General features: G+C 36.9%; 1 protein-coding gene across 1 annotated transcript; it reads right to left on the minus strand.

Moving 5' to 3' along the window:
• Positions 1–11,009: 11,009 nt before the first annotated feature.
• LOC139141595 (uncharacterized) lies at positions 11,010–17,564 on the minus strand. The gene is made up of 2 exons (XM_070711188.1): positions 17,514–17,564; positions 11,010–11,792 (listed from the first exon to the last, which is right to left on the minus strand). The coding sequence occupies exons 1-2, from the start codon at positions 17,562–17,564 to the stop codon at positions 11,010–11,012; spliced, it is 834 nt and encodes a 277-aa protein (XP_070567289.1).
• Positions 17,565–26,918: the final 9,354 nt, after the last annotated feature.

Raw genomic sequence — 26,918 nt, forward strand, 5'->3', positions numbered from 1 at the left:
CGGCCATAAATTTATTTTCAAAAAGTTTATCGTAGATGTAAGCACTGTAAAAAGTTATGTAGAACATTTAAAAAATTTAGAAAGGGTAAAATTGATGAGAATGAAACATAGAAAAAAGGAGCAGAAAAAAAGAGTAGCAGTAGCGGTAGTTTACTCAAAGGATGAAGTGGGTGTATATTTGGGGTAAAAAACCTCAATTTTTGTATTAATGATAACAATTTATTAAGTCAAAATCTAGACAGTATTTTCTGAAATGTAATATTTCACTTGAAAGGAGAGTATTCATGTAGAAAAAACAACTATTTTATTTGGCATTATCCATCCTCATTTTAAAATTGTAGGGGTTTAAAGACTGACACTCTAATAATTGATTAAAATCATGATCAGCAAAATTAAAATGCCTCTTATTAAAAATGCCTCTTATTAAAAATGTAAGAGCTTTATTGCCAAACAAAACCAATTGATAGTTGTTGTGTTATATAGCATTTAAAAAACATAATGTGAAATTTCAGAAAATTTGACCCAGCCGGAGTGGAGTTAAATTCTTTGGAAATTTTGAAATTGGGGAGGCAAAAGAAGCCAAGAAATCGGGTGATTTGCATACATTTGCATATATTAACACTTCTTTATCATGCAACTTTCAACTGCTTTACAAGCTACAAGGTAAACCCAACCTTAAAAAGACATTTGCTGTAATTTTTAGCATTTGTTCAATGTTCATCTCTGTGTATCAGCATTTGTTTGTTATTCTATCACTACATAGAACACCCAATGCTGTATTTAGCAACATACCAGTGTGAACATAAATGACCATTGTTATTGTTGATAAATGAATTCTAGTCTGGACTTGATCTGAGATCTCTTTTCAACAAAAACAATCCTGACTGTTCACTGTATGGTTTGTATTGACATGCTAAATACTGGACATTTCATAACGCTTCAGGGAGGAGAACAAGATACTGCTATAGATGCATAAAACAAACCACCGAATTTGGCAGCTAAAGGAGTTTAACTAAACATGTTGAGTTTATCTGTCACCCAGGTAGCGTCTATGGTTCTCTTTTGTAGAGATCAGAAATTCTGGGCAAATATTGAATTGATGTTTTTTTTCCTTGGCCCCCCCTAAAAGATTGTGGTATTTTTGTCTGGCCCCCCCTAAATTTCTTGGGAAAAATGGGTGGCCCCCCCTGAAAATCCTCCACCCCCCCCCCTGGAAGTAATTCTGAATCGTCCCTAATTGGGGTCAAACTGTGCCTGCACTTGCTTTCTGGGATAAAGAATTGCCAGCATGATATTGACAAACATGTCAATATAATATTCAAATCAGCGATTTAAATTTAAAAAAATAACAAGTTTAGCGGCTGGATTTTGGCAATTTTCTTGTCGTAATTTGGGACTGTAGCCGGCCCGGGAATCCCTATGCAGCCCCTGGGGAAGCCCATCCAGGGACCACATGCAATGCTTTATGCATTTATCTAATCGTCTCAAAACGGACGAACTACGAGCAGACGTACGAGCTGTGTATGATAAACCAGCATTGTACGTCACTCGTATTTTGAAAATTCGGATAGTTTTCAATCGGATTCGAACCCACAACATACGGCATCAGTCGCCTAGCTGGAGGCCACAGACAGAACCAGTCGGCTAAATCTCCACTCCCAAAAAAGAGTGGTTCAATAGCCGGCTAAGTTGTTACATTTTTCTGACTGAGACCGCTCAACACGTTGTAGAGTTTGTGAAGCACTCACGCACGCATGCCACTATCATACATCGCACATACACACTTTATCGAAGCGAAAGAAACGAATTTCATCGCTTTAACTGGGCGAACGATAACCTCGGGGACAATTCTGTCCACCAGCAGTGTTACCTACCCAGGGTAGAAAATTCGGATAGTTTTCAATCGGATTCGAACCCACAACATACGGCATCAGTCGCCTAGCTGGGAGGCCACAGACAGAACCAGTTGAACCAGTACCCATACTTGAAAGTATGGGTACATTACGTCACTCGTTCTGTGAAAGTACGAGGCCGTACTTCTGCTCGTACAATGTCAGTTGTGAGACAATTACATACCTCAAATACCGTGATACACGCAAGCCGGTCGGCGGCCGTAATGTTACAGTAGTAAACACGGCGTTTCTTCAGCACGGCCGACCAGTGTGTTTCGGAAAACAAGCGACTGAGCTAATTTTTAATTTTGCGAGTCCATCATTACTCATTATTGGTAAATGTACGTTGTTAATTTTCATCAGGCAGTTTTTACACTGCTATCCAATTCAGATATTTACAGAACAGAAGTGGCGATTTCAGAAATAAACCCTTATGCGTCTTTCTATTTCTTGGTGGAACTTGCAGCTTTCTGTAAAACATGTCTTTTAGCTGGAACATTATTTTATTTAATTTAGCTAGGTATCTAAATTCGTTAATTTAAGATGCAGCTAATTCAAACTTTTCTCTATATTTACCATGCCTTCAATGCTAAATTAGGCTGCCAATTTTACCGGAAATAAAAATTCTTGTAAAAAAAGTATGCCGCTAATCAAAGCGCGGCGTATATGGTTAGGTTGTTCACTCCTGTTCTAACGCAACGTCATCAATGCCTAGTATCGGCACAGTCTCTGCGTCACCATTTTCGGTTTCCAAGAAACCATGCATGATTTGGTTGTACTTCGGCACTGACGCTGCCAACATTACAACCAAATCCCAGTATGATTGGGGTAATGCGTCCCCCGTGATAAAATCAGCGGGATCCGGGTGGGTCTCCCTTGCAGCTTCCACCCCGGCAAAAGTGTGAATCCAGCTGCTTCTGGGAAATTGTGTAACCTCGTACGCCAGATATAAACAAGAGCCTTACATCGCATCGCAAATAAACTGTATCTAACGAGAGTTGTACCCTTTCCAAAGTTTAAGCATTTATTTAGATATATCCTATAAGTCAGAAATAGCCCCATTAGAGACAGGATCCTAGCAAATTTGAGTGATTTCTTGATCTAAGAAATAAACCTCTTGAACGAGACTGTGCTTTAAAAGTCAAGGGGCATGTGTACCAACAGTAGCCAGACCAACAATTTCACACCTGATTAAGTGCACTCTTGTTGTCATTGTAAAGTTACTCTGGCTGTTACCACTCCCCCTGTGCAAATTTGTAAACACGCTTCTATATTTACATAAACGCAGGTGTTTATTGGATTGCAAATATTGTCTACACCTCCGAGTCGGTATTGTCATTGTAATGAGTTGCTAGCAATAACATTTGTGCTAAGGGTTTTTCTCATGAAAGAAAAGAAAGAAAAAAATTCGATACACAATTTTGAACACAACAAATATTTTGCGAACAAGTTCTATCTGCTTGAGACAGGAAAGTTGCGCATATGCAAAATCATAGCCTACAGTGTATTTTTTGTAAGACGTCTTTGTCACGTCACTATAATTAAATACGATATGACTTGTTAGATAGCTTGAATTCGGTGTAAGGCCCCGCTAGGACATTCTAATGGAAGTATCTCTTAATTATGACAAACCAATCATTTATTAATGTTCCATTAGCTGTTACGCCCAAACTAAATGAGATCGATATAGACGGAGTGAACAGAAACGTTTGACTCACCTAAATTTAACATACGGTCTCCATATCACAAATGACCAAGTCTTTGCATGCGTTCGCTCTTCCGACCTCTGGTTGGTATGTCAGAAATCATGGACTTACCGGGCTTTATATACTTCAGTCCACGCCGCCAATCTAAATCATAATTATCTTATTTTGAATAATCGTAATAATGATTTGCATCGGTGATTGTATGCTAATGTTCAAAGCAGACACTGACAAGAGTCAAATATTATTTTATCCCTAAATGTCAATCAATCAAAGTTATTGCAGCAGATGAACAATTGTTTCGCTCGTGATTGTGCATGTCAGCGTGGCGGCAAGGCAGCACGTCATGAAGTTATTGCCTGATGTTTCCATGGAGTTACCACCATGCACTCACTACCTTATATATTTTTAAAGTTTTGATAAGTCACAATTAACGAAAGCTTGGGTCTAAACATTATTTCATAAACACAGGTTGAAAGTGATATTCATAAAGTCTTTCTTAATAAATATACCCTTGCCTAATTACGTCGTTATTAGAGAGAGCTTCAGGCAGCAAGATCTAATCATCAGAAAAATATTCATAGAAAAAATAGTTTGGCTTCAGGTAGGACAAAATTTGTAATCATTTCGCGGTGAAATCTCGCGACTCCGTGTACTCGAAAATGAGCAACAGTCGGCTGACGTCTTGGCTCATGTCGTATCGCCTGATCGCACTCGATTTGATAGTTTTTCAGTTTACTTCCTCATACTTCAAACAAACAAACAACGACCCAGATTATCAATAGCGCATTTAATATGGAATTTAGAAATCAACCGATATCACCGGCATGGCTCCCCTGTCACCATACGATCTGAACGAGAAGACATACGATGAAAGTTAGGCGCAGTTTTCTCGTTGAATAAAAAGTGCCTCTGTATCTTGAATAATTTTTCTCTTTCCTTGCGCCGCCTGCATTCCACATTTATTGCTGTCTGCTGTCATTCATGTTGCTAAAATTGAAATTTTAGAAATATTTGTCTCTTCAAAAGATTCTTATAATATGGAAACCGTATAATAAAAGTTGCTTCGGGTCTTATTTTAATTGATGTGTATTTTTTAAGATGAAACGAGCCATACAGTGATGGCATTATTTACAGAATTACTTTTACCATGTTATTTGTGAGCAGGGCCAAATAACGGATTTTACATGAATCCCTACTTTCGACTGCTATTTTATAATTCATAAAAATCAATAACCCCGTGCATTTATGATTGGCAGGTACCTATTGTTTACCAGCGTATATAGATAACTAGATTAGATTTCAAGGTTTCCAGTTTCAATAAGATTAAAAAACAAAGCCATACATTTTACTGCATTTTGATAAGTGTATAAATGACGATAAGCGGGTAATATAGTTTTATGTGTGCAAATGTGTAACGCCTTTAAACAGGTAACTCTCGGTAGGGCCCTACCGAGAAAATCGATAAAAATGGGCGGAGCAAAACATATCTATATGGTTTCTTTGTGAACAAAAAGTAGCAATTTACAACAGCTGGTTGAACACCTCCAAAAATAGAACGTGCACGCCAAATAATGTAAACAATGATTGCACGGTGACTTTACGAATACTATTCACGGTTTACTTTCCATACGATACATCTAATCATTTTTCCCATAGGTTAGTCTTGAACATAGACTATTTCGAAGTCTTACTGGAGCAGAGGTTCGGCACCTCGGATTTGTACTAACCGTGATGACAGTGCAAGGCGATCGACACTCCTTAGTTCTCATGGCGTACGTTTCTCGTCCGAAAACGAAGCGTTTGTCACGGTATTCAGCGCTTTTTTGAATGAATTCAACATAGTGGGTATCATGACAGTAACAATAGTTATCCGCATCTTTGTATACGGGTAAACGATGCAGAAATCCAACTAGTAGTTTTTCTGCCACGGGATCAGTTATCGGGGTTTTCCTCGGCTCATAGTGTACACCACTCTTGCAGGGAGTCTTGATGGCAGTCGTGTTTGCCTTGATAATGAAGCACCGTTTTGTCAAAACGCCGTCGTAGAAATGCCGCATTTCAGGAAAGAACGTAAAAAATCCAAACAGTTCTGGTGGTTGTGATTTCCTTTTCAAATTTCGTTGTCTCATGAACTCGATGCTGTCGGATGGGAGGGTACCGATGACGATTCCCCCCGGCTCCGATTACAAGTTTTATGGTGACCGAAATGAAATGTGGTGTCGATTTGTTGTCTAATGGCTGAACACCTCCAAAAATAGAACGTGCACGCCAAATAATGTAAACAATGATTGCACGGTGACTTTACGAATACTATATTCACGGTTTACTTTCCATACGATACATCTAATCATTTTTCCCATAGGTTAGTCTTGAACATAGACTTTTTCGAAGTCTTACTGGAGCAGAGGTTTGGCACCTCGGATTTGTACTAACCGTGATGACAGTGCAAGGCGATCGACACTCCTTAGTCTTACTGGAGCAGAGTTTCGGCACCTATTCGTTTCAATGTTCATCCCTCCTCATAAAATGGTGAGTTCTAGTATTTTGCTACTTTGAACGATCCCGCCAAAATCAAGTACACTTACACTTCTACACTCTCCACGCAGTCGCGATACTAGTTCATTACAAACGTGTGGTAGTCAGAGTCAGACTGCTAATCACATTTATGTCAGCTGGCTTTATGAAGATAGCGGTCACTGATGAGGAGGAGGAAGCCTCGGGGATTTTTCTTTGCCAGGAATGAATTTGAGCTAGCTGTGATTGGGATCGAGCACGGACATTTGAGTGCACCTTCTGGGACTATATAATAGTACGGTAACCTCAGCTGCCGCCGGCGACGTTTGTCAACTCGACGTCGGATCAGCCTCAAGTGACCCAGCAGTGAAAATTCCCGGTTTTGTCAGCACATCAGGTTCTGGGGGCTACTTGTTTTTCGAATTTTGACTTTGTTCGCTTTGTGTTACATAGGCATGCACGGCTTAGGTCGAGAAAGAAAATGTATAACACTTTTGGAAACAGCTGAGCGATCGTTACGCATTGCGCTTTCAACAGTGCGTTGAAAAGAGGGTAAAACTTGAAATTTGAAATAAGAAGGAAGATATACAGACAGCGTAGACCATAGACATCAAATCAGGTCCAATAATCGTTATCATTCAAGGTAACTATGAAAATTACCAGGTCCAAGGAACATATAGATGATGACAAAGGCAATGGGGTCATCTTGAACCACAAAATAGTGGTGGTACCAGGTGTCCGGAATGGGTAAGCGTACCCTGCCAGCTAGCCGCACCCGTCAAGATTGACCCAAAGCGACAAATCCATTGTTATTTGGTGAATTCACCAAATTACTTTTGTAAGTCAAAATTTGGTATGCTGTCACTCATCATTTGAGAAACAGACAGGTCATATTTTGATACAAAATCTGTAGAACTTCTTAAATGATTTCACTAATCTACTTTCTGAGAATCCTTGCCTCACTAACTTTTGAGCTAATAGGCTGTGTCTAACTCGAAAGTCTTCATATGAATGGCATGCTCTACTGTATCTAAGAAGTTGTGAAATATACACACCATAAGCTGGAGATGATATTGCTCGACAAAAAGGGAAAGTTTATGATTTCAAAATTGAAATCGTCTCTTTTGTCATACAGCTTAGTATATAGTGTATTATGTCTAATTTCAAACAATACGTCTAGGTATGATGCCGAGTCCACACTTTCAGTTGTTTCTTTTATTTCTAAATCATCTGGGTAGATGTGGTGTAGATAATTGGATATACCAGGATTGTTTAAACTTATGAGGTCATCAATATATCTGTGGGTGTTGTTAAATCGCTTGGCAATCTTTTTACACCCAGATTTCTGAAGTGATTGCATGAACTCTGCTTCATACGAATACAAACATAAGTCTGCAAGAAGTGGGGCGCAGTTTGTGCCCATGGGAATGCCTATGGTTTGCCTGAATGTCATGCCAGCAAACTTGATAAATATGTTGTCAATTAGGAAATATAGCATTTGAATCACCTCAACATCACTGTATTTGAGTTTGGCATCGCTGTTGTTGTGAAATAGCCTAAGTTGCGCTTGATGGCAATGTATTTATACCTACGACTACCATTCTTGTAAAAGAAGGCTTTCTTCACGAGAGATGATAGCCTGTCTTTAAGTTTGTTATGTGGGATGGTTGTGTACAACGTTGAAAAATCAAATGTGTGGATTGAATTGTACATGTTTTTGTTATTTTGTAAAATATGTAACAATTCTTTGGAGTTCTTTAATATCCACATTTGATTGACCCCACTAGTTTCATAAACTTTGTCACAATACCGTACCAAACCAGATTTAATGGTTGATAAAATGATGGTTAAAAGTTGTGACAAGCGTTTAGTTGTACACTTACTGGAACCAGCTATGAAACGTTGTTTATAGGGATTCTTATGGATCTTAGGAATCCAATATAGATTAGGTAATACTTTGTCATCTTGCGCTAACTCGATGCCAAATTCACTCAAAACTGTTGAATGGTTCTGCAATATTTCCTCTTCAGATAAGGTTGAAAGAGAGTATGTTGTGCTACTCTCATCATCTGAGTTAATCTGAAGTTCGTTCTTTAAACATTGAATGTAATATTGCTTGCAGACAAAAATGATGTTGTTTGATGCTTTGTCTGCAGGCACAACAACATATTTATCGTGTAAAGCATCTAGACATTCCCGTACAGAAGGGTCATCAAAGGCAGATGTAGTGTTGATGACAGTATGTAAAGAACGAAGACGTGAAATGCGAGATTTTACCTTATCACGGACTGTGCGAAGCCAGTCCGAAAGACATCCAACGTCTTCGTCTTCAAGGGCAGCCCACTTCTTAGCATAAGCCTCAGCAGCATCCATAATTAACTTAAAGCCCCCACTCAATTATCAGATTTATCTAATATAAATATTATGTACTTGATAAAATATTCAATGGAAAACAAAAGAATGACAAACTGTAAATGAGCTATTGACACATTTGCTAATGCGAGAACCTGGGATTGAGAAGGGCGCCTTTAAAGTTAAAATTGCAGTTTACTTGGGTGGCTCGCGATATTTGGGCCAAACTGGAACAGCTGCCGAAGCTTAGGATGTGTAACTATCTTCATGTCACCTGTTATTATATGACCGTGAGGTTTGTAACAAAAGGGAGATGACATACAATCACAAGTACCATCATGAACATTGTTCCTAATATCAATTTCTTTCAAAACCCTATCGTAATTAAACAATTTCCTACCTATGGTCTTAGAATAGGTATATGACACTATAGGAGGGTCTTGAAATGTAAAATAAGGTGGTACTTTGTCCATAACGTCCTTGTTGTGTAAGATATTACTGATGTTAATCATGTCAATCCCTTTGTTAACAAACCACAAGGGGAAAAACAATCTCTGCTGACTGTTGATGTTTTCTGTCCCAACAGGTATGAAAAGGCGATATTTGCCTATATCCATAATAATGGCGATTAACTGGTATTCGTGCAGCAGAGGGTCGTATACATTCATAGCTTCAACAGTCAGGAGAAGTGATCTTAACTTCTGCAAGGAGCATGCAAACAATGCAGTTCTTACTTTGTGAACACCCAGGTTGATTTAACATGGGTAGTAGATCACTGAACTGAGGATTACTGGTGTTATTGCTGTGTCGATGGCCATGACTTTCGTCGTCTTCTCTGATGAGAATTAAACAAACCCATGACATTGACAGTCTTTCCTCTGGGAAAGATCATGACATAATTTGTGCTGGTACTTGTCCGTGGTCTCTACCCAAACATACCGGACGTACTTTATGTTGGGCATAAATGGCAGTAGGCCTTCCTGTCTATAAAATCTACGGCTGGTACGTAAATGCAAATGGTCCTTTTCAGGACCAACAGATTTTCCAAAAAGAGAACTTACCGAATCAAATGTGTTTGCATGTATTTATTATACACAGTGTGTGTGCGTTTGTGTCTTTCGGTACGCGCCAATATTTGGTGTTTTTTTTCTGCGCTGAACAATGCTGCGTATGTAAAAACGTAAACAACGTATCGCTAATGACCCATTTCCAATTTGCATGTCACGTCAATCACGCAGATTCAAACTGAACATCGAACATTATACCGGCGATATACCCGTACATATTTTATCCTTTTTCTGGTTCCAGATGTAATTTCAGATTTTTTTTGTCAGAAACCACGTATGTTGTGCTCCAAATACTTATACACATATCCCTCAATTTTCAAGAAAAAAATTTATCGGTAGATTTCTAAATTAACGGTTTTTATCGGTTACGTCCAGAGCGTACTGAGTACGTTTTGAATATCCAACCAATATGACCACTCTCGTAGAGTCTCGCTCTTTTATATGGGAGTTGGGGCTTTAAATCAGTTACGTGCCCTTCTATGTCATCGGCATGTTTTAGGATTGTCGGAAAGCAAACCTTTAATATAATAGAGAAATTGCAACACTTTAACCGTTTGGTGTGCGTTTCCATAGTAAACTGAGTTTCCCAGCCAGTTTACGGTCACCTGATCAGACAGCGCATGTACGTTAGTTATACAAATGAAACTCACGACTTTAGTGTTTGAAAAGTGTGTCTCTGCGTGTCTCAGCTTCCTTGTGAACCCGCTTCTTGGGGAAGCGAGAGAACTCAAAGGGCTACACACACCTCCTCCACATTGGTGCCGAGACCAGGATACATCCGGAAACTGAGACATGACAGAAATCCCAGCAGAGACATCTGAAGCAAGTGGCCTGAACAATGGCGCCCAACTCCCGCGACCGAAAGGTCAAGAATGGTGTGGCAGAGCACAATGTAGTTGCAGCAGTCAATCGCTGAATTCACAGTTACATGGACTCATGATGTGTAGACAACAACAAAACAAGAACCTTTATTGCAAAAAAGTGTCACACAGATAAATGGAGTACACAGAAACTTTAGTTAGGGTTGTAACGCAACTTAGAGTTCTTAGTTGAAACGTTCTGTGTAGTCAACTGTCATTTACTTCTCTCATAAATAGAGCATATTACCTTTTAATATAAAGTTTACTATTTTGGAAATGCTTTTATCCAGGTAAGTAAAAACATGGATGTACATCCATGGTCAAAATATGAGAGAATTACAGAAAAACTACTTACTGAATTCTGGGTGAATGAATAATCAACATAAATGAATAACTTATGTAAATCTTATTGCATCTAAATGATCTATTGTCTAATGTCTATTGTCCACAGCAAATCGTTACATAATAATGCATATTCGTGGCAGTTCCACGACACTCCCTGACAAAAAGTGTTTTTGTTAAATTGCATGTCCAGGGCGTAGCTGTTGCTCTATTCGTTTCTTGGCAATTTCCGCAGCTTGTCGGGTGGGTTGTCTTCTAAACATTGCAAGTCGTCCTTCAGTTGATTCTGTTCAATTTCCTTTGGTTGTTGTACTTTGTTCGTCTTATCCTCAGCTCCAGACATTTCGGGCATTCAATAGGATACAGAAGTTTCAATGGCTGGGTGATTGTTTTCTTTGAAGGGAATAGAACTTTCACAGCTCTTATCTCACCATCACTGCTCTTGATCACATTCTGAATTTTCCCAAGATTCCATGCGCCACGAGGTAAGTTTTCTTTACACAGTACTACATCGCCTGGACTAGGTTTGTATGGAACTTGATTCCTTGGACCTTTGTGGCGAGTTTGAAAACGTTCTCTCAAGGTTAGGAGGTAGTCATCTCTCCAAATCTGCCAAAACCTGTTCAGATGGCTTTGTCCTTTCTTCCAAGTTTGAAGTAGCTTTGCAGATGTGCTCATCCTTGGCAGGTATTCTGGATCTACATCTTCAGTTTCAGTTCCAGGAATTCCAGTAGAAGGATTGAGTGTGAGGAAATGAGATGGTGTCAATGTAATAGACGAGTTGATATCATCTCCAACATATACTAGTGGTCGTGAGTTCACAACTGCTTCTACTTCTGCTAGTACAGTCTGCAGCTGATCATATGTGAAGCAGACCTTCCCGATTGCTTTACGGAGACATTTCTTCACAACACCAACAAGTCTTTCATAGAAACCTCCCATCCATGGTGCAAGCTCCACAATGAAGTGCCACTGGACTCCTTGGTTGGCTGCATAGCTTCTTACACCAGGATCCAATAAGATCTTCTTCCAGGCCTTGTCGATGATGGTTTTTGCCAACTTGAACAGTGCGTTTACATGATACAAAATAAACTAAGTCTGTTAGACTTTGCACATGCTAAGGACACAGACTCTCTCATGAATAAACATTCAATACATTTATTAAATTGTACAATTGTTAACTATGACAGGACACCTACAAGCTACACAATGTTATCATGACAGGGGTTAAGGGCCAAATCGATGGCACAGTGCAAGAGGGGCGTATCTCTTATGCTTTAACACTGGGAATATGCCCCAAGAGGGCGATTGAAATAACCTTCTCCGAGCCATGGATAAAATTCTGGATTGCTATACTACATCAAAATGCCACTGTATCGATATAAAACAATACTATGCAGGATTACACTTCAGAAAACATCACTGCTTTGTACATCTCACATTAGAGTGCATTGCAAAGTTTGATTATTGCATTTCGTCATACGTGTACACAAATCATTCTAAAATGTGAGATGTGACAGTATTTGTTTGGCTTTGGCTAAACAGGAAAACCGATTGCCTACAAGCTACACAATGTTATCATGACAGGGGTTAAGAGCCAAATCGATGGCACAGTGCAAGAGGGGCGTATCTCCTATGTTTTAACACTGGAATATGCCCCAAGAGGGCGATTGAAATAACCTTCTCCGAGCCATGGATAAAATTCTGGATTGCTACACCACATCAAAATGTCACTGTATCGATCTAAAGCAATACTATGCAGGATTATACTTCAGAAAACATCACTGCTTTGTACATCTCACAGTAGAGTGTATTGCAATGTCTGATTATTGCATTTACGTCAGGCATGTGTACACAAAGCATTCCTAAAGCCTGAGATGTGACAGCATTTGTTTGGATTTGGCTCAACAGGCAAACAAATTTCTGTGAAAACATGTAAAAACTGGAATGTTGACAAAATCATGTTTTAAAAGATCTAAGGACCAATTCAACATTACCTGTGAACAAAAGTTTTTTTTTAGTTTGAGCCTACGATTCTAGGTAATACTTGTTGTTTCTATTTTCAGGAGACTGCGGCAACTGGATTGGACCCAAGAACTTCTAGAATTTGCAGTATTCATTTTCAATTTCTGACACTTTTTCATGTGTTTGTCATCAGCATTACTCTTCAAGCTTCATTAGCTGTAACTTTTGATGTTCCTAAATTATTGTAGTTCTGGCTATAAAGTTCAGTTTCTTCATTCTAATCCCGAAATCACAATGAACAACTTACTGTTCAACTTGCTAAGGCAACAGTAGTTGTGTAATCATAGTCTGTCTGGTGTAATGGTTGACACATTAATTTCAGATCCACTTGTAAAGGCAGGGATAAATTTATCAATAACAACACTGCATACTGCACTGAAGGTTTGGTGTTTGTGAGCACACTACTATGTTTCATCATCCATGATGAGAAAGAACAAAACGGATTTTTTTCAAAAACAAAAATTACGTAAATGAAATCAAAAGTTACAGCTCCTGTCTCTTTAATGAAGTAAAGGCTGCAGCATCTAGAGTTCAAAGGTCATTGTACAAGTGTTCTCCTGGTGTACCAGTGAACTATTTTATATTGATTATTTGAGGACAGTAGAAATGAAATATGTCTAAAATATGTTACTATGGTTCTTAAAACCATGGCAAAGACACAAATGTGTTTCGGTTTGGTAAAATTACATATGTTGAACGATCACTGTCATAAAGTCTACAAATTACAAAATTGCAAATGAAAATCTGAGTTACTGTAACATAACAAGCTTGCATTGAAAAAATTACTACACAAATCACACAGAACATGCCATACAGTGGCCCCCTCTACCAACCCAACACAAATACAACAACTCTATGTCTGTGTATGTGCCTTGTAAATGGGTTATATACATGTATGTGGCTATTGTGGTGAAATCACCATCGCAATACATTAAATTTTGAAAGTATATTTCCAAAAGACTGTTTAAGTTGCTCAATTTGCACCTCTCCTTCGATTGAAATTTTTGACTATGTACACCTTATAGTGATAGGTTTTCTTGGCCGACCCAGACACTTCTTCTATTCATATAAAGTTATACATTTGAGTTTGCACTTAATCACATGGTCACTTGCAGGAGGAGGTTCTTCAATACACATTCTTCTTAAAATAGTTAAAGGATATGGAATTTTACATAAAAGCGGTGAATAGTATGCAAATCTTTTACCACCTGATGGTGTATGACCTAGTGTTATTGGATTATGGATTGGTATGATTGCGATTATTCGCATAACAGATGTAGTATGTGACATGACAGAAAGAGCTATGGCATTAACGGTCAAGATAAAATGATCACAAGGAATTTCTACACAGAGTAAGTGAAGTGCAACAAACATATTTATACGAACATATCACTCTATTCATAAAATCCAATAACTGAAAAAGTAAAGATACAACATAATACGTGAATATTCATTTCATGGTTCTAAAATTTCACTCACAATTATATATCCCTTCTGTCATTCATAGATAAAACCCTGATGTTTGTTACCATTATATAACTCTAATGGTCAGCCACTTTTGTCATTCGAATGCCGTGTGCACTGAAAGTCTACTAGTCTGAACTCTGCTAAGAAGGAGACATGTAAAGCAGTCAGCCTTGCATTAATTATAGGAGTAAAAGAGAGTAAATATGAAATTTAAAACTGCTATAGCTTGAAACTTCACAATGAATCTTTGATGTTGATGATTATGCCTGGTAGGTAATAAATTACTGAAAAGGAACAAACTATGTATTACTGCATAATACTGACAACTGTTTTCTCACATGGAAAATCAAGTAAAGACATGCTTCTACAGTACTACATGTCAGCAAACTAGGCATTTTGTGTTTGTTCTTACACAAATTGAGAAAAAGTACAAAGATTACGCTCCAAGAGAAATAACTTTTTAGCCGACTTTGACTCCAACTGCAGTTTGCAATAATTTTGAAATACATGGTGTTCGATTCTCGATTGGGTGAATCACGCTGTTACAATGGCAGCAGCAGTGGGATAAACCGTGTATGTAACTATAAGGCCTAGCAGGTACATTATGGACACGGAAGGGAAAGCTAATAAATGTGTTCTCTTTGTTATTGAAACAGGATATGCAATTAAAATGACAATTCGGGCCGGAGGGATAAAAAAGTATGAATTGAATATGATTCTCCAATCATGAATCCTATGTACAAAGTATATTTACAATTAATAGGTTTTTTAATACAATTCCACATATATTCAGTTTTGTTGATTTTCTTCCACATCTAATTATTTGATGTGGACTGACAGTTCCCTGTACACTTAAAACAATTGATAAATTTTTAAAAACTTGACTAGATAAAGATATATTATATATTCATACAACTTGTAAAAGATATTATTCATATATAGTAAATTCTACTGAAAACAATAATGAAATTTCTTAGAAGTTTTTACACTCTCAAAATATCCTTGGTTCTGTGATACAATATAAAATGTTCTGAGATCATTAAAATCAATTGTTTATACTAAAATTAAGAAATACTGTGTTTGTGATAGCGTATAAAAATGTGAATGTATTAACAGTACAAAAGATTGCCTCTTGTCTGGTCTGAATGTAAATTTTGGAATTTTTAAAGCTTCTTGCAACTCTCAAAGTTGCAATTTTTGTCTCTTCTATTTAGCTTCTTTACCCAATTAAAATTTTGACTGTGGAGCAGCTTCCTAGACACAATTGCTCCTGCGAGAACTCGAATTCCAACAGCAGATGTTACCAGTCGTCATACACTGTATAGGATTTTTTTGAGGGCAAGTGATGCATGGATGACAATTCTAAATTAGCTCTAAGAGCTGATCTTTAAACGTTTGACAAGTACATTTCTATTCACATTGCATTGTGATTCTAGTCTCATATGATTATGCAAAATATGAGTATTTATAGATCTTTTTACAATCAGTCCTGGGATGACTGTATCAGCCACAGATAAAACAATGCTGTGAATTTTCCAAGAATTCATTCGATTCCATAAGCCTACATAAGCAACATCTGACATATAAAATCCTGAACAAGTATTCAGCCATATGACATCATATTCACTATATCAGACACATTCCTTATTGCTACTGAGCTACCAACATATTCAAGCAACATATGTAGGGGAAGGGGGAGTGAGAGCCATTTTCATATTGTCATCCATCACTATGCCTTACACAATGACTGAAGTAACTAGGGACAATTGCTTGTTGACATTGTTACTCAGAGATCTCAGTACCATCCTCCTCTTCATATGAAATGCCTTGACTTTGTATAATTGCAGCCAACATTCTCTCAATTTTTCTGTTTTGTTGTTGAAGAACTTTCACCCGAGTTCTAAAATTATTGACAGTGGTAGTCAAAGCCTCTTCGTTTTCAAGTACCTCCTCAATGGGTTCCTAATAACAGTGAAGGAAGTAAAGAACAATTTTTGATTTGGTGAAAGTTCTATTGGTGTCTCAATGGCGCCCTCTACGGTTCATGTTAAACTGCCATGACATAGTTTGTTAAAATGGAGTCATGATACCTTGGGGCTATTCATGACATCCAATAGCATCGGTTTGTTGCATATCTATTCACATACACGCAGTCTACGTCGCTGTGTTTTCTCTACCATAAAATTATCTGAAATGGTAATTTCTAGTACAACAAGTAAATTATCTGCCAGCATCTTGTTTAGCGATATAAAAATCTTGGGTCAGTTATCATATGTTAGGATTTTTTTATTTACCAGCTTATTTGATAGTCTGCCGTCCCAACGTATAATCTAGCCCGTGTCTACTAGGAATATTTTTTTATTTTTGTGAAGACAAATATCAGAGCATGGAGTCGATTGCTAGCTATGCTTGTCAGTAAATCCGAGATTAGCCTGTATCAACCTAGCATGTTTTGGTTGCTAGGTTGAGACATGCTTATCTTTATACCTGGCTATGTTCATCTTGACATTTGTTTATTTTTCAAATAAACAATATTCATAGCGGAGAAGCATTGGTATTTCAAGGGAAGTTGCACACAAAAACAACATGAATACAGTGGATGCCCAATTAGATTTCAAGGTTTGTCAGTCCAAGTTGCAATAAGATTAAAGACTAATCCTAATTAATGTCCCTTATACATATTACAATTTTGTTTTTTTGATGTCGATCTAAAGGTAATTACGTGGTCTTGTTTTGGTTTTCGCCGTTTCACTGCTTCGCATCAAACTTTTGTTAAAATGTATCAACACTTTATGTCTTCGAGGGAGACATATATCAAAGATGCTTAGCAGTCACTGAGATCTGCTGGTTAATTTATTATTGTTAATTTGCAGGCAATGACATGGTTGCCAGGCATTTTGTTTAAATACAGTATTTAAATAATGATCAAAACATCAAATCTCTGTTTGGAATTTCTCACAATGCTCTCCCATCCGCCCACCACCGACCCTCCCATTCCCGAAAAAATTACAATCCATCATTCAGAATTTCAGAAGCAACTGTTTTTGCCTTTAATGGGTAACACGATTGGAACCAATTTGGGATAATTGGATAGTGCAATAATGATGATTTTATCTGCAAATGTAAGCCCATCTGCATTTTTGTAATACAATTGTTTTTATTTGTTATTTGTAATATTGCAACTTTCACCTATAGGAAACCTAAAACTTTTAATAAATTTGAACAATTTTATGATCCAATTTTCCAAAATTAGTTCTTATATTTTGGTGTGAATATGTCAGAACATACCAGGTGGGTCAATAACGCAACAACTTTTACTTGCATGTTGTCGTGTACCATTGAGGAACCTACCCTTGACAAATTGCAATATGCGTGGCTGATCAATAATAAGTAAACTGCACGCGTAATTCTCGTCATACGGAGAGAGGGATGGTCAGTGGAAATTAGGGGGAGTGGCTTTGACAAAACATTTGTGGGTCAAATTGTACAATAAATGGTTCGGGGTCACATTTTGCACAAGATTTGTATAGAATTATAGCCAAAAAAACTAGAATTGACCGAAAAGTGTGAAAAACCAGAATACGAACATGGCTTTATTCTGTCTGAACAGGTGATAATAAGTAGAAAAAAACACTTTTGTTCACAAAAATAAAATTTCCAAATTGACCAAGAGGAATAAGTGTCATGGGAATGTTAACGATATAGTTTTGATAACACTATGAATATTGGGAAAATAGTCACAATTTCTGAAAATATTTAAGGTGGTTGGAAAGGCTATTTTGCACCAATTCTTTTCTCAGAGTTAATGTCAGGTTTCAAGTGTTTGAATCAAGATATTTAGTTCAAATTTTCAGGATAACTCCCTTAGTTGATATTTTCTCCAAGAATATAAAATTGTATATTTGCAGCCATGATTTTGAAATATGACACCAGTAAATATAAAATTTAATTTTTCATATTTTTTTTACATATTTGAATTTAATAATAATTGGATAGTATTAATATTACCAAATTAGTTATAATATGTTGACACTATTTATTGTAAGATTGTACGGCAGGATTTGTAAATATAATTTGTTTTTATGATTTTACATGGGTTTATATATCAAAAAATTATTAAAAATTCTTTCAAATTTCAAAATGTGATTTTTCAAAAAGTACTTCAAATACAGGAAAATTGTGCCGTACAAATCTTATCTGTAACCTTGTTAATAGGCTGTAAAAATTCCATGGCCATATCTCATTTCAAAGTTGGATTAAATTGGTATACAATTATGTAGGAAAACTGTTATTCTGTCAAAAATGTTGAAAACAAGCCATATTTGCACCCCTCTTTTGAAGTCATAGAGCAGTTTTTTTTTGTTAATCTCACTTTGACACCTCTTTGACACCCAAAGAATCTAAATATGCATTTACAATAGCAGTCACTCACTCTGAATGCCAGCACCACCTTGTCAAACTTTCCTGAAAAACAGCAAAAAATGACTTTCCCTTTTCAAACATTTTATTAACAGCTAGGGGACCTCTACCATAGTTAATACACTATGGACTCCCCAACTTCTTCTTATTAGGTCAGTTTTTCAGAAGTTTTAACAGGCTATAACTCTGCAATGCCTTTGTGCCCAAATGTCTAGTTTTTTTTATTCCACAGTGAATTTGACTACTTTTATATTTTAATAGTTTTGTTGAAATTTATAACTGACGCTCTAGCCTTTTCAACCACCTTAAAACGAAAACAAATGGGAAAGTGGTGATTCTAAAAATATACGGTTATGGGGGAAGTCTTCGATTATTTCAGAAGTCAGACGTCATGCCAATTGCCTGGTACTTCCTAAATGTCAACTCCACCCAAGGGCCTCCAGGTGCAAAGGGTTAATCAATCTAATCAGACGAATAATTTTACTTAGAGTGATGGCTGTTGAGAAATTCATGATATGTACATTATATGTACAAGAACTGAACAAATACTAGACTTGCTCCAAGTCTGTTGGCATATAAAAACCAAAACAGAACAACAGGTTGTCACGTTAGAAGTATGCTGTCGCAGAGATCGTGGGATAAACGCAATGGCCCACACCTGGTTCTGATAAAAGCCAAGCGACTGGGGGCCAGTCTAAACAAATATTTAATTCATTACAATCTGTCAACCAAAGGGAACAAATGAGGCCAAATCAATAGTTACCTGTGATGTACTCAGAAGAGAACAGAAAAAAATGGAAACTCAGAGAAAAATCATAAATCATTTGGAAACTGTTCAAAATACAGAAAGTGAGAATGACAGTGACATATCAGACCTTCCAAGACACAGTGTACAGATAATACAAGTTCTGGAAGAAAAGCAGGGTCTTAAAAAAATCTCGTTTCCACTGATGTTATATTTTATGTATACACCGGCAATGCCAGTGTTATCATTTAAAATTGGATCAATTCTTACCCAAGAGCAATCGGGGGGGTCATGAAAGTTTTGTCATCTTATAAGGAGGGGTCATCAATTGGGGGTCAATGAGTAGGGGTTTCACTTATTTCGACTAATGAACAAAAAGAATTTGCCAAACCCCCTCAGCCATAATAACTGAACGCCCCCTAATTGAATAGTTGCTGCGTATTTTGTTTAAATACTGTATTTACACATTGATTAAAACGTCTTTGTTTGAAATTTCTCGTAATACAATAGGGTCATTCAGCTCGCTCCACCCCTTCAAGTATTAGGCTACTTTCACAAATGCTGGGGGCTAGAGGAACTCAGGGGGTTTGAACATTCTGGGGGTAATAGAAAATCACTTAAAATCAACATATAAAACCATTCATTTCAAGTTCCTGCAATGAATGAAATGTTCATTCTCATTGTGCAATAACACAAAATTAAAACTTTGAGCAGTAAAGATTCTAATTCAAATGAAAAATATGAGAATAAATGGAAATTTTAATTTTTATTTCATTTGCTATTATTACACTCAAAATTTCAGGGATTAAAAGCTTTATTTGATAGAATATTTCACGGCTTGGGGTTCCCTGTACTCAAAAATGAGCGAGGGCCGGCTGCCGACTTGGCCCATGTAGCATCGCGTGATCGCACTCGATTTGATTATAGTTTTTCAAGTTACTTCCTCTTATTTCAAAACAAAAAACAAAACAAAACAAAACAAAACAAAAACCAGATTTATCAGTAACGCGCATAGTATACACTGGATTTCCTGCAATTTAGAAATATCAACCGATGTTACCAGCGCGGCTCCACTATCGCCACTTAGTCTACTATCTGAACGAGAAGACATTTGATGAAAGTTTGGTGTCGTTTTCTCGTTTGAATTCAAAATGCCTCTGTAACTATTTGCTAATGAATGTGGTTTTTTCCTGTTTCCTCACGCCGTCTGCATTACAGATTTACTGCTCTGTCTGATGTCATTCATGTTTTGCTAAAACTTGAATTTTTAGAGATATTTGTTTCTTCAAAAGATTTTAAAAAGATATTTCTGTTCTCTTATTATAATTTTCTGTGTATTTGTTTCGATAAAACGAGTCATACTGTGATGGAGTTATTTACTTAACGGCTTTTACCATTTTATCTTTGAGGGCCAAGGTACGCATTTTGCACAAATACTTACTCCCGCCCGTGTATGTTATAATTCAAAAAAAATAAATAACTCCGTGCTTTTTATAATTGACAGATAAATGTTTATCAGCTTATATGAATAACCAGATTAGATTTCAAGATTGCCTCGTCTTAATGACATTACAAACAAAGCCCAAATTCAGTATTAAACTTTGATATTTAACTACAGTTTGGGTAAGTGTAAAGGACGGTCAGCGAGTAATAGTTTTATGCGTTCAACCCCTTCCTATATCAGTTACGTGCCCTTGCACCTGTATGTCATCGACGTGTCTTTGGATGTCGATCGTAAGGAAGTTACCTGGTATTCGCTGAGATATACTGGTCTATGTATTAATGCAAATTTGCAGATAATAAAATATTTTCTTTATATTTTGTTTAAATACTGTATTTGCACATTGATTAAAACGTCTTTGTTTAGAATTTCTCACAATGGTCCCATTGCTCTCGCCCCTCCCACGCCCGGATTAGGCTGTATTCACAAAAGCTGCAGGAATTCAGGGGGAGTTGAGCATTCTGCGGGTGTACAAAGTCACTTAAAATCAGTATATAAAACCATGAATTTCAAGTTCATGCATCGATTAAAATGTTAACATTCTCATCGTACAATAACACAAAACTAAAACTTTGAGCAGTAAAGATTTTAATTTTTAAATGAAAATATTGTGAATAAATGGAGGTTTTAATTTATTTCCGCATTTGCGACTATTACACCCATTTTGGGGTGCTTTACAGCAGGTTTCGTTGACCTGTCAAGATTTGGATTAACTCGAGTTGGCTTAGACTGATAAATCCAAAAAGGTCCACTCCATTTAAGAGCTTGCCTTAGTAATATGGCTCTACAGACTGCCGACAACATTTCTATAACACTACAGAATATGCATGTGTGGGTCGAAAAAGAATAATGTCGAAAATCTAGCTGCGCAATGTATGTTTATTTTTTCTATGCGTACATCTCTAATAAATATTCGGCTATATGATAATTAGGGGGGTACAAGAGTTTGATCCTATGGAAGGGCGAATTTGAAATTTTTAGGTATTGAGGGGTATTTGAAAAAAAATTCAATCGTGATTCCTCCAGAGAGATTCCTCCTCGTCTCTCCCCTCCCCACATTATTTGTTAATGCGGCCCTAGAATGCATCATTAAGGATGTCATAAACATTTACTATTTGTTTTTCTGTGATGGGTGTAAATATGTCAGGACTTACTAGAGATAGTAGCCATAATAAATAACTTGAATGTTGTCGTGTACCAGGGAGCAACCTACACTGGTCCACTTTGCAAACAGGAGGTTCATTCGTGGCTGATCAATAATGATTAAACTGTGTGCGTGATGGTCACTGATAAACCCAATCGATTGAAACCTTGTACCGCCATACCCTTTAGACCAATCTAAGACGTAATGCCATACTGCTTTCTTTCGGATCCTCCACACATCGTAGAGCCCACTTGCACATATATACTTGCTTTCAGAGATCGCACAAAGGGGACCAGCAGAGCTATCAATCCAGGTAGAAATTTAGTAAATCCTCATTCGGATTCCAACTCATAATCTACGCCATCTAGTTTCTATGACAGATTTGAGTGTTATTTTAAAAACAGATTAAACACCTTCTTACAAGCTCTAACACATCCATCGATTTCGCGGATTCACAAGACTAAAACAAAAGATTTAAATCAGGAAAGACCAGCTCATCTCCTCAATAAAATTCACAATTGCAACTACTTGGGTACTCCATCGGCAAACCAAACTCAGCTGCCCAATCATCAAAAACCGTATATCTCAAATCTTGGTGGTCCTCTGACCATAAATCAACCTAGCTGTTTTGGCGAAATCACCAGTCTTCAGGAATGTGAAGTGACTGTCTTGAAGACAAACATTTCACAACCAGAGCATATGAGCATACAATAAATTGCAATGCCCCAGAAGATGATCCGATTTTGATAGTACATAAATATTTCTCAAAATACGAATGTATAAAAAGCCCAAAGAGCTGCAGTGGTATGTCCTTAAATAATTTCCTTGCTTATGCTAAATAATTTACTTCATGAATGTTTCAGAAGTGGATGTGAGAGTAAAATGGACAAGTCTCAGCAGATTCAATTGTTATGAGTTGGATAACTGTAAATTGAATACCAGCACTTATACAAAACACCTGAAACCCACTAGTGAATATATGTGTGCTTTTATCAATCAATACAGAACATCAAAACTTATTCATGAAAGGTGGAGAAATTTTACTTTTAAAAGTTTTGGATAGAAAATACACATCTGCCTTAAAAATTTGAGATTGAAAAGTAACTCTTAAGAATATTTGAATATAATTAGAAAATGTACCATTTCTTTTGTTACCAACAGCAATAAACTTGAAATACATTTAGATATTGTAGGAAGTTTCAGGAAAGAAAATGTACAACTTTGAGGATAACATTGTATCTTTAGGAGTTTCAACTATTATAAAATTTCCCACAGCAAAGGCTTAATTGAGACAAGTTCAGGATTCTGTGAGAATATCGCTGTTGACCACCTGAGAATGAGTTGACAACGAGCAGCAAGGTAACCCTGTAATGTTTACAGTGTGTTTACATAGATACAAAATAAACTCAGTCTGTTAGACTTTGCACATGCTAAGGACACAGACTCTCTCATGAATAAACATTCAATACATTTATTAAATTGTACAATTGTTAACTATGACAGGACACCTACAAGCTACACAATGTTATCATGACAGGGGTTAAGGGCCAAATCGATGGCACAGTGCAAGAGGGGCGTATCTCTTATGCTTTAACACTGGGAATATGCCCCAAGAGGGCGATTGAAATAACCTTCTCCGAGCCATGGATAAAATTCTGGATTGCTATACCACATCAAAATGTCACTGTATCGATCTAAAGCAATACTATGCAGGATTATACTTCAGAAAACATCACTGCTTTGTACATCTCACAGTAGAGTGTATTGCAATGTCTGATTATTGCATTTAGGTCAGGCATGTGTACACAAAGCATTCCTAAAGCATGTGACAGCATTTGTTTGGATTTGGCTCAACAGGCAAACAAATTTCTGTGAAAACATGTAAAAACTGGAATGTTGACAAAATCATGTTTTAAAAGATCTAAGGACCAATTCAACATTACCTGTGAACAAAAGTTTTTTTGAGGTATTCTCTGAGAATATCGCTGTTGATCACCTGAGAATGGGTTTTTGTATTCCTGTTGAGCTAAAGCCAAACAAGTTTTTTGTTTAGTTTGAGCCTACAGTTCTACGTAATGCTTGTCAGTAAATCCGAGATTAGCCTGTATCAACCTAGCATGTTTTGGTTACTAGGTTGAGACATGCTTATCTTTATACCTGGCTATGTTTATCTTTACATTTGTTTATTTTTCAAATAAACAATATTCATAGCGGAGAAGCATTGGTATTTCAAGGGAAGTTGCACAGAAAAAAATCAAATACAGTGGATGCCCAATTAGATTTCAAGGTTTGTCAGTCCAAGTTGCAATAAGATTAAAGACTAATCCATAATTAATTTCCCTTGTACCATTATATTACTCTCTTGTTTTTTATGTCGATCTAACGGTAATTACGTGGTCTTGTTTTGGTTTTCGCCGTTTAACTGCTTCGCATCAAACTTTTGTTAAAATGTATCAACACTTTATGTCTTCGAGGGAGACAAATATCAAAGATGCTTAGCAGTCACTGAAATCTGCTGGTTAATTTATCATTGTCAATTCGCAGACAATGAAATGGTTGCCATGCATTTTGTTTTAATACTGTATTTAAATAATGATCAAAACATCAAATCTCTGTTTGGAATTCCTCACAATGCTTTCCCACCCGCCCACCACAGACCCTCCCCTTCCCGAAAAAATTACAATCCATCATTCAGAATTTCAGAAGCAACTATTTTTGCCTTTAATGGGTAACACGATTGGAACCAATTTGGGATAATTGGATAGTGCAATAATGATGATTTAATCTGCAAATGTAAGCCCATCTGCTTTTTTGTAATACAATTGTTTTTATTTGTTATTTGTAATATTGCAACTTTCAGCTATAGGAAACCTAAAACTTGTAATAAATTTGAACAATTTTAAGATGCAATTTTCCAAAATTAGGTCGAATAATGTTTTGGTGTGAATATGTCAGAACATACCAGGTGAGTCAATAACGCAACAACTTTTACTTGCATGTTGTCGTGTACCATTGAGGAACCTACCCTTGACAAATTGCAATATGCGTGGCTGATCAATAATAAGTAAACTGCACGCGTAATTCTCGTCATACGGAGAGAGGGATGGTCAGTGGAAATTAGGGGGAGTGGCTTTGACAAAACATTTGTGGGTCAAATTGTACAATAAATGGTTCGGGGTCACATTTTGTACAAGATTTGTATAGAATTATAGCCAAAAAAACTAGAATTGACCGAAAAGTGTGAAAAACCAGAATACGAACATGGCTTTATTCTGTCTGAACAGGTGATAATAAGTAGAAAAGAACACTTTTGTTCACAAAAATAAAATTTCCAAATTGACCAAGAGGAATAAGTGTCATGGGAATGTTAACGATATAACTTTGATAACACTTTGAATATTGGGAAAAATAGTCACAATTTCTGAAAATATATAAAACTAAAACCAATGGGACGAGTGCTTTAATGGTGATTCTAAAAATGTACGGTTATGGGGGAAGTCTTCGATTATTGCAGAAGTCAGACGTCATGCCACTTGGTACTTCCTAAATGTCAACTCCACCCAAGGGCCTCAAGGTGCAAAGGGTTAATCAATCTAATCAGATGAATAATTTTACTTAGAGTGATGGCTGTTGAGAAATTCATTATATGTACATTATATGTACAAGAACTGAACAAATACTAGACTTGCTCCAAGTCTGTTGGCATATAAAAAGCAAAACAGAACAACAGGTTGTCGCGTTAGAAATATGCTGTCGCAGAGATCGTGGGATAATGGCAATGGCCCACATCTGGTTCTGATAAAAGCCAAGCGACTGGGGGCCAGTCTAAACAAATATTTAATTCATTACAATCTGTCAACCAAAGGGAACAAATGAGGCCAAATCAATAGTTACCTGTGATGTACTCAGAAGAGAACAGAAAAATATGGAAACTCAGAGAAAAATCGTAAATCATTTTGAAACTGTTCAAAATACAGAAAGTGACAGTGACATATCAGACTCAGAGCTCTTTTGCCAAGGAAGAGGATGATGATGTTTATGTTGTAGTCCATGAAATTGGCAGCAGCTAATTGTGAAGAACTTTTAGAACCTTACGAGACACAGTGTACAGATAATACAAGTTCTGGAAGAAAAGCAGGGTCTTAAAAAAATCTCGTTTCCACTGATGTTATATTTTATGTATACACCGGCAATGCCAGTAATATCATTTAAAATTGGATCAATTCTTACCAAAGAGAAATGGGGGTGATGAAAGTTTTGTCATCTTATAAGGAGGGGTCATCAATTGGGGGTCAATGAGTAGGGGGTTTCACTTATTTCGACTAATGAACAAAAAGAATATGCCAAACCCCCTCAGCCATAATAACTGAACGCCCCCTAATTCAATAGTTGCTGCGTATTTTGTTTAAATACTGTATTTACACATTGATTAAAACGTCTTTGTTTGAAATTTCTCACAATACAATACGGTCATTTAGCTCGCTCCACCCCTTCAAGCATTAGGCTACTTTCACAAATGCTGGGGGCTGGAGGAATTCAGGGGGTTTGAACATTCTAGGGGTAATAGAAAATCACTTAAAATCAACATATAAAACCATTCATTTCAAGTTCCTGCAATGAATGAAATGTTCATTCTCATTGTGCAATAACACAAAATTAAAACTTTGAGCAGTAAAGATTCTAATTCAAATGAAAAATATGAGAATAAATGGAAATTTTAATTTTTATTTCATTTGCTATTATTACACTCAAAATTTCAGGGATTAAAAGTTTTATTTGATAGAATATTTCACGGCTCGGGGTCCCTGTACTCAAAAATGAGCAAGGGTAGGCTGCTGACTTTGCCCATGTAGCATATCGCGTGATCGCACTCAAGTTGATTAT

The sequence above is a fragment of the Ptychodera flava genome, chromosome 10 (genome assembly GCF_041260155.1).
Source record: "Ptychodera flava strain L36383 chromosome 10, AS_Pfla_20210202, whole genome shotgun sequence".
Taxonomy (NCBI): Eukaryota; Metazoa; Hemichordata; class Enteropneusta; family Ptychoderidae; genus Ptychodera; species Ptychodera flava.